At 35.5% G+C, this 15,371-nt stretch overlaps 1 protein-coding gene across 11 annotated transcripts in view; it reads right to left on the minus strand.

Annotated features, from left to right (window-relative positions):
- Positions 1-9,929: 9,929 nt before the first annotated feature.
- LOC135091388 (kinase D-interacting substrate of 220 kDa B-like) overlaps positions 9,930-15,371 on the minus strand; it is a 145,369-nt gene continuing 139,927 nt past the window's right edge. For 9 of the 11 annotated variants that reach the window (XM_063988998.1, XM_063988997.1, XM_063988994.1 and 6 more), the window contains one exon: positions 10,083-15,336. In XM_063988998.1, coding sequence (XP_063845068.1) covers positions 14,959-15,336 — 378 coding nt within the window. In that variant the 3' untranslated portion in view covers positions 10,083-14,958. Of the gene's footprint in view, positions 15,337-15,371 lie in introns of all 11 variants that reach the window. The other 2 variants (XM_063988992.1, XM_063988991.1) reach the window with 2 other exon arrangements.

Genomic DNA, 15,371 nt, shown 5'->3' on the forward strand with positions numbered 1-15,371 from the left:
TCTTCTTGTGTTCAATGTGTATCCCTTTCTATCTCCTTACACTGCTGCTAACATGCTGTCCAGACCAAATGCTCTGACTTACACTAGACTGCAAAATCACACACAAACTACATACTGCCAAAAACACCTCACAAGCACTTCCCAAATGATGCGAGAATACAGCAGCCTCTGGGCACCACTTGGCAACACACCACACACCTAGCACCAAAAAATCACATTCACAAATAACTAACAAAGAAAAACAATGCCCAAACTCAACCACACTTCAAGTCAGCCACAGAGACACAGCACTCCCCACCCTCAGTTACCAGACTGCACAAATTTTGACGATTCCATGAGGTGTTTGTGGGGAGAAACACTCCTTCTAAACTAACAATTGCCTGGTTTATTAAGTGTACATGTGTGTAGGTTAGGTTAGGTTAGGTTAGATTAGGTGAGGTTTAAGTTAGGTTAGGTTAGGTTAGGTTAGGTTAAGTGAGGTGAGGTTAGGTTAGGTGAGGTTAGGTTTAAGTTAGGTTAGGTTTGGTTAGGTTAGGTTAGGTTTAAGTTATCCGACTCCATGACATTTTGAAAGTTCAGTGAGGTGTCTTTGAGGAGAAACACTTTTATACTTAAACTTCTCTGATTTATTAAGAGTGTATGTATGTGTGAATGTGTATGTAAGCAATAGATAATCGGACAAATAAATGTCTCTGCTGCATGTATAGGGTCACTACGCATACTGAGGACACAGGTAGCTAACGCAGCTTCTACGTAACACCTTGTCTCATCACACAAGTGGAAATTGGGAGACAAGATGCTCTGAGTCCCCTTGTTGTCACCTGTCCAGTGTTCATCTTTCAGGAACACGTAGGAAACACTGGGAATGCGGTACACAAATACATCACTAGTACAAAGACGTACTGAAAGCATACTACAGTGGATTCTCAATTTTCCAGACTTTAACTTTATTTTTTGGGGAAATTTAAAAGGAATAAGCTACTCACCTGAAAATTAAAAGTGGCTCCTTTCTTGCATCTACTGGTAAAGTAATAATAATAATAATAATAATAATAATAATAATAATAATAATAATAATAATAATAATAATAATAATGATAATAATAATAATAATAATAATAATAATAATAATAATAATAATAATGATAATAACAATAATAAATAAAATTGAATAAATAAACATCTAGGAGTGCCTTTTTTTTTTTTTTTTTTTGAGGGTCCTGAAAATTGAGGATCCACTGTACAGAAAATGGGAAATATGTATATTACTTACCAAGAGATGACTGTACACTGGTAGTAGTTGTTGTTGTAGCAGAATCCAGTCACCACAGCAGCAGCAGCAGCAGCAGCAGCACTAGTAGTAGTAGTAGTAGTAGTAGTAGTAGTAGTAGTAGTAGTAGTAGTAGTAGTAGTAGTAGTAGTAGTATTGTCCTTCACTGCACTATCAAAACACTAGTCTGCAATGGAGACAAAAAAATTAACTTATAAGTGAAATACAAAACAGTGACCGTGGTAATCGTTGCAAATCAGTGGCGAAGAAAGAAATGAGGGAAGAAAAGATAAAGAAAGATGCACAAGGGAAGTAAAAAGAGACAAAGAAAAGAAAGAAAAAGACAAAAAAGTAGAAAACAGACATAAACCAAAAATAAATAAATAAATAAATAAACGCCATACACAAACCTTATTAGTCAAAGCATAATTCAAACCTTATCCCCCCCCCAAAAAAAAAAAATAAAATAAAATAAAATAAATAAATAAATAAATAAAAAGCACTGACATCTACATAACACATTCACTCCTAACTGATGAAGGCAAGAGGAGGAGGAGGAGGTGGAACAAGAGGAGCAAGAGGAGGACCAGCTGGTAACAATAGCTGACTTTCCAACGAGCCTTGAGAGACCATATAACATTTCTCACCTTGACTTTCACTTCCTTGTCATCATCAGCAGGTGGGCAGAAAAAAGGGAGAAGAAAAAAACACATCAGAAAAAAAAGATTCAAGATTAAAAATAATAAATAAATAAATAAAATAAAAAGTTTGTATGGATTGTGAAGGAAATTTACCTCTCTCTCTCTCTCTCTCTCTCTCTCTCTCTCTCTCTCTCTCTCTCTCTCTCCAGCAACCATCTCCCAGCCAACCAACACATCTTCACCCAAACACACTTAACATTTTTTAACATCAATGCTACACTTTGCCCAATAACTCTCAATTATTAAGTTTCCATAGCACTGAAGTTTTGAATGGTTCCTGATACATTTAATTCAATTTTACAACATGACTAACATTGTTTTATCTTTCCTTCAATTAACACTTAAATATTTCTCTTGTATATTGACCAGTTACACACACACACACACATGCAAAGATCAACTCATCATTATTCCTTCCCATTCAACTCTCAGAATTATCACGAAACCTCCCAAGACACAAGCAGGATGAGAGACACAAGGAGGCAAGGCAGGGAGGTGAATCATACAGGGGGAGGAATGATACACACCAGCTGTCTTTCCTGGATATGTATTAATCTGAAAACCTGTGAGAATGTCCTACAATACAGTGTTCTCTACAGCCTACAGCATCAAAAAATATAGTGCGTTTGTTGCATATGTCCACACAACCATGATGGAGAAATTATAATGGTATTGTTAGTATCTTAGTAGCAGTAGTAGTAGTAGTAGTAGTAGTAAACTAAACCCTTGCCATTATGGAAAGTAGATGAATTAAAATGTACTTAAACAATAACAAAAATGAATAACTACTGCACAACTACAGTAAATATGTCGTATATCATGAAGCTACGCATTAATAATAATAACAACATAACAAGTGGAAGGCCTTATCAATACTCTAAGAACAAGTAACAATAACAAAGGCAAAAAGCTGAAGAACCTACAAAAAAACTATCCCAAAACAACAACAATAATAATAATAATAATAATAATAATAATAATAATAATAATAATAATAATAATAATAATAATACATCTATACACTAATTTATATATCTCCAAGCATACATGATACAAAAAAAAATGGAGGGTAGGATCAGCATACATAGTGAACATTCTTTCATCTCCTGGGCAAGGGAAGGATGGCAGAATGGTGGAAGGTGCATACAATTACCATACAAAACACACCCCACCACTAAATCATACAGTGGGTAAGCTGTACTAAGAGGGAAGTAAAGTGTAAACCAATGGATGTGAAAACAAGAGGTGTATTACAATTAACACTAAACCATCACCTGTCATTTTTTTTATTTATTTATTTATTTATTCTTTTTTTTTTCCTGCAAGATGTTGAGATGAAAAAAAAAGTCTTATTTCTTCTTTCTACATTCATAAACAAGTCAAGTTATTCTCAATTTTCTTTTTCTTTCATTAAATTGTGAAGGAAAAAAATAAACACCTCATTTTTTTTCCTGCCTTCTTTAAAAAAACAAGATACATTTTTATACTTTTCAGAAAATCTGCCTAATTTTTCCTTTCTGCCTTCATAAAAAAATAATTTTTTTTTTTTTTCATGATACTGTGATAAGTCTTCTTTCAAACTTTATAAACAAACTAAGCCATTTTTTCCTACTTTTTGGGACGTTAAGATGAAAACTCCTTTCGTCTTCGTCTCATTTCCCATCTTCATATTAACACTGAATCTGGCAGGAGTCTTTTTCAAACCTTTATTAGAGCAAAGATTAGATAGCTTTATTTAGTTTCATGGCTGCCCTCTTGAAAATCAATGAGTTCAGCACCTTAGTTAAAACAAGTCTAGTTTCATACAATTCTGACTTCAAATGAACTGTTTAACACTGTAAGGCATCTTGAATATTTGACTGCTATTTGACACATCTTTCCTTCATCACTCTGGGACATCCTTTCTTGTCCTTCAGCCACCTCCAGACACTGTACTGCAAAAGAATTACAAAATCTATTCTTTTTCATCCCTCTAGTTTCTTGTATGTGCTTGTAATAAAGATTCCATGCATTACTTTGAGTGAATTGCTGTATGTCACTGTGGAAGAGTTAAGAGGAGGACAGTTGAGGTGAGTTTCCAGCCACACTCACCTCAGACAGGACAGAGGTTACGTAAAGCAGCAAGAGCCAGAAGAGTATGAAAGAAAATATGAAATCAAGTCCAAAAATTACATTGAGAAGTGCCTTGAACAATTTGATGGCAAGATTTAAAAGCAGAAAAATTGATGTGAGTTTCCAATCATTCTTATCCTGGAGGGAAGTATGAAAGAGTATGAAGGCAAGGCCAGAATTATATTATGAAGTATCTTGAAATTCTGACTGCCCTTTCACTGCGACTCCAAACAATAAGAAGAATCAGAAGCAATGTGTGAAGTCTTTATAAGCATCTATAAGAAAGTTAGTGATGGAAAAGAATACATTTTGCAATTTCTTCCCAGTTTAAAGATTGGATGTGGCTGGAGAACAAGTAAAGATGTCTCAGAGGAATTGGTAAGCAGGGAAAGGTGTAAGCGGCAATCAAAGGGTTAAGAGGAGAAACATTACGATGAATTTCCAGTCTAGCCAGCCCAGACAGAACAAAGATAAGTGAAGCAGCAGGGAACCACAAAATGGAACACTTATCTAAGCAAATAATTCAATAACTGCAGTAAAAATTATTACTAGTTTGTTTATGAGTGGTAAAATGAATGCCCTTGTTGGCTGAAATCTTCTTTCATTGTGCTTTCTTGGCAGGGTAAAAATGTAAGGAGTGGAAAAGTATACAGAGAAATTGTGATGGTGTAATAATATATTTCTTTTCATCTATATAATGTGAAAAATGAAAAATTATCAGGAAAGATGGTAAGTTTATTTTACATAAATGCAACTTGTGTTGGTACTAAATATAAAACAATCACTCACACACACACACACACACACACACACACACACACCACAGTTCTATAAATTCTCCATGAAAAACACAACCTAAGATGGACAAAAGGCGAGGAATAAAACTGTGCATACGTAACTCACAGAAACGACAAACACCACCCACACAGAAACTAATGCTGTACAACTCACTATATTCTTCCTTTATAATTCCTACCAGAGATGTGAACCTGTGTGTGTGTGTGTGTGTGTCTGTGTGTGTGTGTGTGTGTGTGTATAGTTGTAGTACCTATATATACAGAATTAAAGATAAGCTCGATTGGTTATGTATTTCTATATATGACTTCATAAACTGTGTGTGCATGCATGTGTGTGTGTGTGTGTGTGTGTGTGTGTGTGTGTGTGTGTGTGTGTGTGTGTGTGTGTGTGTGTGTGTGTGTATGTGTGTGTGTGTGTGTGTGTGTGTGTGTGTGTGTGTGTGTGTGTGTGTGTGTGTGTGTGTGTTTGCCAAAAATGCATCTAATAAAAAAAAAAGTATCTACATATATCAAAAGCAAAACTTAACCAAACCTAAACGCAAAACTACAGATCACAACGCAAAACATCTAAAGGTTAAACAAAACAAAAAAAAAGCAGAGAAAGCAAAAAAAAAAAAAAGAAAAAAGAAAAACAAAGAAATCCAGGTAAAACTAAGCTAAACATATCAAAGAACAAAATAGCAACAAACTTTCATAAAAAAAAAAAATAAGAGAAAAACAAACAAACAAACAAAGCAATGACATGAACTCAAAATCTCTACAACTAAATAAAAGCCTTCCTAACAGTACTACAACTTACGTAAATGTCTGTAAACTGCAAATAGAGAGAAAGAGAGAGAAAAAAAAAAAAAAGGCACAAAACTTGCATACATCTATCTTGTTCTTCCACTGTTCTGTATCTATCCTATTCTATCCTGTTCTTCCACTTGTAGTTCACTAGTAGCAGGAAACAGACACAAACACCGTCCCTATTAACCGATAAGTCTTCCAGTATCTGTTTTCCGGCATAAGAAAACACCAAATCCCGAATCAAACTTTCTCCACAAACTAAGACAAAGCAAAGCAGTGATACCCAAACTTGACTCTCTACTTTGAAATCTCATACGTAAAAAAACTCACTGTAACACAAAAATAACAAAGCATAGAGTAGTAATATTCATTCATACTTTCTTCACTGTATGCTGTATATCTAAAAAGTCTATTTCTAACATAAACAAAGATTCTGAAGGTATAGATTTGATTCTGTATACGAGTAAGAGCAGGTGTTGACAAATGCATTACAGGACAGTCACATGAACTCAGATTGAAGTGTGATACAATACTCATATTTAGGGGTGAGAGGTGACCTGTTAACTTGTATTCTTAGGGTGACAGGTAATTAGTTATCCTGTAAATGTGTGAGAGGAAATTATTATTCATCCCAAGGTGTAAAAGAAAACTCAGTGTTGTATTCATCCTGACGTGTCATAGTAAACTCTAAGGTGAAACAGTATGCTCTAAAATAGGTGAACTAGAATCTACACCTGACCTGACCTAGCATAATGTGACCTAACCTGACCTGACCTGACCTAGCCTAACCAAACAAAACCTCACCTGACACGATCTAACCTAACCTAACTTCACCTGACATGACATGACCTAACCAAACCTAATCAACGTAACCTGACCTGACCTGACCTAACCTAATCTAACATAAATCAAAAGTAAACACACTGGCAGATCTTCCTACAGTCTGAAACATGTGTAATAAATAGCTGGAATCTAACTGTGCCAAAAAACTTAGCTCCTCTGGGTTAACTATTTACACATTTATACATTGTCTTAGTGTTCCTTGTTCCTCGGATAACCCCAGGCACTGCAACAGTCTTAAGGCCCAGCAAACACTCTACCCTTAACAATGCGAGCGAGTGCAGTAACCTTACGCCACGGAGGAAGAGAGATGTAACAGAAAAGATGGATGAATGAGGGAAATGGAAAAACACATGAATAAAGATGGAATATAGAAAGCAGTTGGGTATTTCTGCTTCTCTATATTTTATCTTTCTTTGTGTTTTGTTCAGTTTTTCTCTCATTTATCCATGTTTTCTTGTCTCACCCGTTTCATAAGGTTACCACACAAATAAGAATAAGTAATGTTTAATAATAGCAATAATAATAATAATAATAATACACAAAACATGGGGTTAGAATCACCATGCCCTTCTACCCTTCTATATATACAACGGCAACCATCACATACAGAAAAGTACCAAAGGGGAAAGGGGCAATGACGTAATCAGACAAAGCTGCGTAATGTTTTGCCAACTATATATAAAAAAAAAAAAAGCCAGAAAGTCTATAGAAATATGTATAGCTTCCTCCTAATTTCCCACACGCTCTGTCAAAATACCATCATAATTCATCATTTAGTTTGTAAGTTAGACCAGCATTCTCAGACGCCTGATTCTCCCACCACGACTATTTTTAAAAGGCTGCAGAGATGATCAGCCTGGTTCTAACAAATGTTTCTCCTGTTAATAATATCAAGATCTTGTTACTCTATCACTAGAATCACGGAAACAACCATATAAAACAATCGTAACTTTAACAAGAGCCTTTGAAAATAACAGGTGTATGAATAGATGTATGGTGTTGCAGAATGTGGGCTTCGTGGCTTTATTGCAGAGACGATGCAACACTACCTCTGAAACACACAGTACTTGAGGAGTCCACTTCATTCCTGCACTGGTAAGCCTGGAAGTGTTTTGTGTGTTGTGATGTTGTTCTGTTTGTTTTTCGTTTCCTTCTGGGTTGGTGTCCCTCTCAGTTTGCGTCCCCTGGGTTTGTGTCCTTGGGTTAGTGTGAGGTTTGCTAGGTTTGTCGTCCCCTGGGTTTGTGTTCCGCTGAGTTAGTGTGTGTCTTGCTAAGCTTGTGTCCTGCCGAGTTTTTGTTCCCTAGGTTAGTGTGCGTTAGGTTTGTGTTCCTTGTGTTTGTGTACTGTATAATTTGTCCCCATAATATCTGAGGTCTAGCTACACTGGATTTAAAAAGTTAAGTCTCAATTAATCCAGTGGCGAGATCTTATAAGTGTGTGTCAGACAGTATAGGAAATATTTAGATCATTATTATGTGTTTTTTCTCAGGTATTTTTAATCAGAATGTCGCTAAGTTAGTTTCCCCAGGGATTTAAGAGTCTAGCCACGCAGGAGTGCAAGTTAGGTTAAGTCTACATAACTTCAGTGGCAGGATTATCATTATTATTACTGTAGTGTTGCGTCTCAGTTCTTTCAGTTGTCAGCCATTTTTGTTTACTGCTTCACGCCTTGTTTACAGTCTGCTATAAACATCATCTTTGTTTTTAATACTGGTACCAGGTAATGGACGTTAAATATTCCAGCTAGGGTTTACAGAAAGGATATAAAGACAAAGAATGTACTATTTAATTAAAAAAAAAAAAATCCTTAGAATGTTCACCTTCCCTCCCTCACCACACGCAAATAACGACTCAAATATTTTTCCCTCATCACACACTCACCCCCTTCAATGCACATAATACCTAAAAACATCAATATGAACAAGGAATACCAAGAAACTAACCATTTGCAATCAGGAGTGGCCGGGTGAAGGCTCCACGTGTTCGCAGACTCAGTGTTTACCCGCGACTGGAAGGAATGGCGGAGCGGAAACAGGTGATTTTTTTTACACTCATTTTTGGAACTAGGTGAGTTTTTGGTTTCTTTTCATGTTTTCCTTGATAAAAACAAATTAAAAAATACAATGCTTATAATGATACAAGATAGCGCCAAGGAAAGGCTGGGAATGACTACATCAAGAAAATAAATGTGAAGAAACAGCTGATGCCTGATACGTTTTTAGAAGCAGGCAAATTTCTTGCTTTTTTTTTTTTTTCTCTCAATAGGAAAAAAGCAGAAAATATTAAAATACAGGAAATGGCAAGAGAGAGAGAAAAGGCAGAAAACCATGAAATGACTACGAGAAGAAGAAGAAGAAGAAGAAGAAGAAGAAGAAGAAGAAGAAGAAGAAGAAGAAGAAAAGGGAATCAGCTGATTTTCTGACATTTATTTTCAGAAGTAGGCAAATTACGGCTTCTAATAACATTTTCCCTAATAATAACGCGTGAAAAATTAATCTCTGACATCTTATTTGCTTGGAAAGAGGATGAATTAATGTTTTCTTTTCTTAAATCAAAACAGGTAGAAAAAAAAAAGATCGTGAGGGGATTGAAGGAAAGATAGAAAGCTAGAAAAAGAGAAGGGAACAAAAAACGGGAGGTTACAATAAATAAATTCCTGAAAATACGAGAGAACAAGAGTGACAGGAACGAGCAGAGGAGAGAAAGGGTACCGTTGATAAGGAGAAGGTCTCGACCCAGCAACTGACTAAACTAAGCATCTTCGAAACATCAGATCGACCCCTAAACTTATATTCCAGTCTCAGTATCACCCTCAACCTCACCATTTAATCCCAGTATCATCTTTATCTCATATTCTCAACATACCATATCACACTAAACTACTTTTAATCTTATCACCGTAAATATGACTTTGAACCTCTTTCTTACCCTAAAACTTATTCAAACTTATTTTTTCGCATTCAAACTGAAATCTTAACTTTAATATCACCCCAATCATACATCCTCACCAAATTATCACCCTTAACATATTTATTATTCCTTTTCTCACCCCAAAAGCTTGAGTTTCAATGCTATTTTCACCGTAAACATGGATTCCAATACCAATTCATCACAAAATAGTGCACGGAAATATTGTGTTTATATATTCTCCATTCCTGTGACCCGTGACCCTGTGTGACCTCTTGCCTTGACCTTTGTATGTATGACTATTTTACCCTCACGCACGGAGAGAGAGAGAGAGAGAGAGAGAGAGAGAGAGAGAGAGAGAGAGAGAGAGAGAGAGAGAGAGAGAGAGAGAGAGAGAGATGAAAAGTAGAGAAATAAAGGAAAGTGAAGATAAGATCAGAGAAAACATGACAAAAACAAAGACACAAACAGGATGGGGGGAAATTTAAAAAGAAAAGAAACAAAAGTAAAACGAGGATATACATTTTTAATCAATAATGTAAACAGTAGTATCCTTTCATTCCGTTTTCTTTCATTTTATTTACACTCGTTTTCTATACCTCAGTCTTTTTTAAGTGTCTAATATTACTCTAACCTAAATAAATGCTGGTTTAAAGAGAGAGAGAGAGAGAGAGAGAGAGAGAGAGAGAGAGAGAGAGAGAGAGAGAGAGAGAGAGAGAGAGAGAGAGAGAGAGAGAGTTGCTTAATAACTATAATAATGACTGTCTCTCTCTCTCTTTCTCTTCACACACACACACACACACACACACACACACACACACACACGTCAATAAATCGGCCACCGTGACTACAAAATGAGTCATTACCACTAATAAGACTAAATATAGTCTGCCATCACCTCGTAACGACCAATTCGGCCATTACACGTTGTTAGTATTAGAAAAAAATAAGAAAATCAAAAGAAAAAATATTTCAACTACGCTATATTTCACAAGTTAGTTTAAAGTGTTAATTAAGAAGAAGAAGAAGAAGAAGAAGGAGAAGAAGAAGAGGAAGAAGAAGAAGAAGAAGAAGAAGAAGAAGAAGAAGAAGAAGAAGAAGAAGAAGAAGAAGAAGAAGAAAACTGTTCAGAGAGAGAGAGAGAGAGAGAGAGAGAGAGAGAGAGAGAGAGAGAGAGAGAGAGAGAGAGAGACGCATCGTATGTCAGATTTAAGAATTCTACTAAAATAATTATAATAGTAATAATAATAATAATAAAAATAATAATAATAATAATAATAATAATAATAATAATAATAATAATAATAATAATAATAATAATAATAATAATAACAACAACAACAACAACAACGACTAATCCCGTGACTACTTTTTAAATTATAAAACTTTCCTATCACATTCAAATTACTATCGCCAATATTTAAAAAAAAAATGCAATATAAATAAATAACACATCTTTCACTACTTATCAGAAAAAATACAGCCTTGTCGGAGCTAACAAATATGCTGCTGTTTGTTCGTCCTTTGTGTTCTATTCACACTATCCATTCTACTAATTTGCCTAGAATGTTCACTATGTAACATTTTCTCACACGGTTATAATATATTTGACGAGTTTTTTTTTTTCTTTATAATTTTAGGGATAACTTTGTGTGTATTTTTAGTGTTATATAATCACTAGCATCCCACCCGCTGCCACCATTTCGTATTGCCATTAATTCTCTTAATATATCTATTCATTACATTTACGTATTTTTTGTATATATGTATGTATGAATGTGTGAATGTATACGTATATGTATGTATAGGTAAAAGAGGAAAATATCTGAATAGGTAAATATTAAGTGTATATTCTTGTATGTATGTATGTATGTATGTATGTATGTATGCATGTATGTATGTATAGGTAAACAGGTAGATACATAAATACATAAACACTGTATGTATGTATGTATGTTTAGGTAGACAGTATAGATAGGGAGTGTGTATGTATGTATGTATGTATGTATGTATGTGAAATTGTTGCATCTTACATTTTTCCACTAATTTTATATTTAATGTGTTTTTTTTTTTAGTGCCACATTACAATACTCATGTAAACAACTCCAGAACTAGATAGAAGAGGAACTGCATCCCGTTTTCTTTAATTGCAAGAGCTCCCTGTCATATATATCTCTATATGAATACGTTTTCTATTTTTACTATTTCGTTCACTTACGTTTTTATTGCACTTTTTTTTTACAATTGCACTTTTATTTATTATTTATGTGTTCATTTGTTTACTTATCTATTTTCTTACAACTACATTTTTGTTCTTTATTTATTCTATTATTTCTTATTTACCTATTTATTTATGCTATTTGACTTTCATTTTTTTTATCCTATTTCTCATAATCACACATTCCTTTTTCGTAATTATCATAGTTCCTATTTCTTTTCTTATGACATCATATTGTTTTTCTCTTTTTTTCTCTTTTTTTTACAATCGCATTTTTTTTTCTTTGCAACTCTCGTACTTTCACAACTATTTCTACATTTATTTCAGCCTGTGTGGATCCTTAAGACTGAACCTAACAAGACCATCAACGCAAAACTAAAGAACAAGAACTAAATAACAACAATACACATAATTTACGAACGAATATGAACGCACAGTATGAGCTTGAATAAATAGACGACACGATAATCATAACAAATAAATAATAACTGTGTAGGTAGTAACTTTGTCATCATCATCATCACCATCATCATCATCATCATCATCAATACATATAGATAATGAATATTCTACTTGTATGTACAATGATATAAATAAACCAGTCCTTTTTCGTGACCAGCTAAATTTAATTAAAAAAAAATATTCCTTTATCTTTTATCCCCTTAAACATTTCTGATTCTCTTCTTCACCTAAATTTCAGAATCCAAACCTTTTCACACCCTAAAACTCCAAATTCTATTTCATATCACCCTAATCTTGTATTCTCACCCTATCAGCACCCTTAACCCTAATTCTAATTCCCCTTTCTCACCAAAATTTTTTGCTTCAATGCCATTCTCACCCTAAAACATCGATTCACACCCTCTTTCTAATCCCAAAATTCTGAATCCCGACTGTAGTATCACTCTAATCTTGTATTCTCACCCTATCAACACCCTTAACCACATTTTTAATCCCCTTCCTCACTAAAAGCTTGAGTTTCAATTTTATTCTCACCACAAAAACAGATTCATCTTTAAGAATCCTAAATGTAGAAGTCCCAAAGTAAAAATAAAGTTATATTGGGCGCTGGTCAGAGCTCATCTAGATTATGCTGTGCAGTTCTGGTCCCCATATTACAGGAAGGATATAGGTCTATTTGAGTCAATACAAAGGAGGATGACTAAAAGGATACAGGGAATGAGGGGTATTCCTTACGAAACGAGACAAACTTTTCAATTCATATTCCTTAGAAAGGCGAAGGTTAAGAGGGGACCTGACAAAAGTCTTTAAGTGGTATAGAGGACATAACAAAGGTGATGTAAGCAAAATTCTCAGTCAGTAATAAGGATAGAACAAGAAATAATGGGTTAAAGCTTGAAAAAGTTAGATTTAAGGAAGAGGTAGGAAGGAATTGGTTCTCAAATCGAGTGGTGGATGAATGGAATGGACTCAGTAATCAGGTTGTTAGTGCTGAGTCATTAGGGAGCTTTGAAAGTTATGACAGATTCATGGATGGGGATGATAAGTGGAAATAGGCAGGTGTGCTTCATTGAGGGCCTGCCATGTGTAGGCCTAATGGCTTATTGCAGCTTCCCTTGTTTTCTTATGTTATTATTATTCAAAAATTCCCGTTTTATTTCGTCACCTAAAAAAAAAAATTTGACCCTTTAATATTTATTGCCTTAAAAAATTATGGTTTCCTTAACACTTATCACCTACAAAACCGTCTTTCCTGTATCGTTTATCACCTAAAAATGCATTTTTTTTTTATTTACCTAAAAAAACTGTGGCTTCCTTAATATTTATCATCTAAAGATTTGTTCTTCCTTTACTTAACATCTAACAATTTGTTCTCCTTTTACGACTCAGTACCTAAAAATTATTGGTTTCGTTAAGATTTACCACCTAAAAAAATTGCCATTTTTTTTAAATCATCTAAAAAAAAAAATGCAGTTCCTTTAAAACATTCATTACCCCAAAAAAAAAGTAATTCTCTTAATATTTATCACCTAGAAAATGTCTTTCTTTATCTAATTCACCTAAAAATTATGGTTTACTTAAGGTTCATCACTTAAAACATGTCATTCCTTTAAATGATCACCTAAAAGCATCATTCCTTTAACAATTACCACCTAAAAAAAAAACTGACATTCCTTTCTTTAAACACACACCTAAAAATTTGACATTCCTTTAAATATTTACCACCTAAAACTTTATGGTTCCTTAAAACACAAAAAAAACTGTCATTTCCTTAACATTTACCAGTTGAAAAATGTCTTTAAAAACTCACAGAAATGCCCAAGCCACACCCAGCCTCATATCTTACAGTGTCCCCCACAATGCCCAGTCAGAGCCAGCAAGCCTTCAGATGCATGGCCTCTATGTACACTTGTAGCCTTAAATTACTACCCAGGCACCAGGTATTGTCCTTAAATCTCATAAAACATCCTTAAAAATTACTCCCGTCCCCTGAGTGTGTGTGTGTGTGTGTGTGTGTGTGTTAAAGGGTGGGTTTTTAAAAAGTGAGATTAAAATGAGGCTAAAACAGACGATAATTTTGGTGACCTTGAAAAAGAAACTTAAAAATCTTGTAAATTGACTTTGATCTTAAAAATGGCCTTGAAGTGACCTTAAAATCTTGTAAGTTGACTTTGACCTCAAATAATCTTGTTGTCACCGTAAAATTCCCTTCGTGACCTTGAAAAGACCTAAAAATCACATTATTAATTGACTTGTAATGACGTTAAAAAAAATCTTTCAATACTTTAAACTTTGAGCGATGTAAACATTTTTCTCACATCGTCACGTCACTCACCTGTGCAATGTTACCTTTAATTAATCAGCGAATTTATCTGTACGTACATACCTTTACCTGCGTATGTACGTGTGTATGCATGTGTGTACTGTACGTAAGGAAATCCAATTTTTTTCTTAATACATTCCAAAATTTCATCTTTAAATTGAAAAAAAAACGATAATATAAAAGAAAACGAAATAAAATAGGCCTATGTAACATTCTAAACTCCAAATTTCATAAAAAAAAATAGAAATAAAAATAACAGTGAGGAATTATTAGGTCTTTTTTTAGCCTGTTTTAGCCCCAGCTCACCTGCCCCAGATGCTCCACTCCCCAGGGTGCGGGAGGGGGGGCAGCTGGGGCGGGGGGGCCTGGGTGTGTCAGACAGGAGTTTCCCCTGTCAGAGGGGGAGGAGCTTTTAATAGTGATCTGCGACATGGTGGGCGAGGGATCCAGCGCGTCCTGACGAAGCAGAGGCGTGTGAGGGCGGCTGTAGGGGTCTTGGGAGTAGTGATTAGCATTGAACATAGCATTAGGGGAGTCAGGGGTGTGGAGCACTGGGGAGGGGAGCGTGGAGGGCGAGGTGACAGGCGGGGGTGGCGAGAACAAGCGGTGATGTTTCTGCTTCCTCACTAGAATCCCTCGTGACGACTTCATGGGATCCTAAGGCGCGGTGCAGACGGTGTTTCAGTCTCCTTAGCTTCTCCAGCGACGTGGCGGACAGCTGCTCAGTGAGGGAGACGTGTTTAACGGCTGCTTCCGGCACGTCTGGTAGGGAGATGAGGGAGGGAGTGCCTGAGGGGGGGAGGTCAGTGTGCGGCGTGGCTGGGCTCGAGGCGGTCAGCTTGGTGCCCTCTAGTACCAGTGACTGAGGGCGTTCCTTGCGTAGTGGTGATGAGGTGGCGGAGGCTGACGACTGCTGCGGGAGAGATGGAGAAGTGTCAGGGTTGGCAG

Source organism: Scylla paramamosain, chromosome 37 (genome assembly GCF_035594125.1).
Source record: "Scylla paramamosain isolate STU-SP2022 chromosome 37, ASM3559412v1, whole genome shotgun sequence".
Lineage (NCBI taxonomy): Eukaryota > Metazoa > Arthropoda > Malacostraca > Decapoda > Portunidae > Scylla > Scylla paramamosain.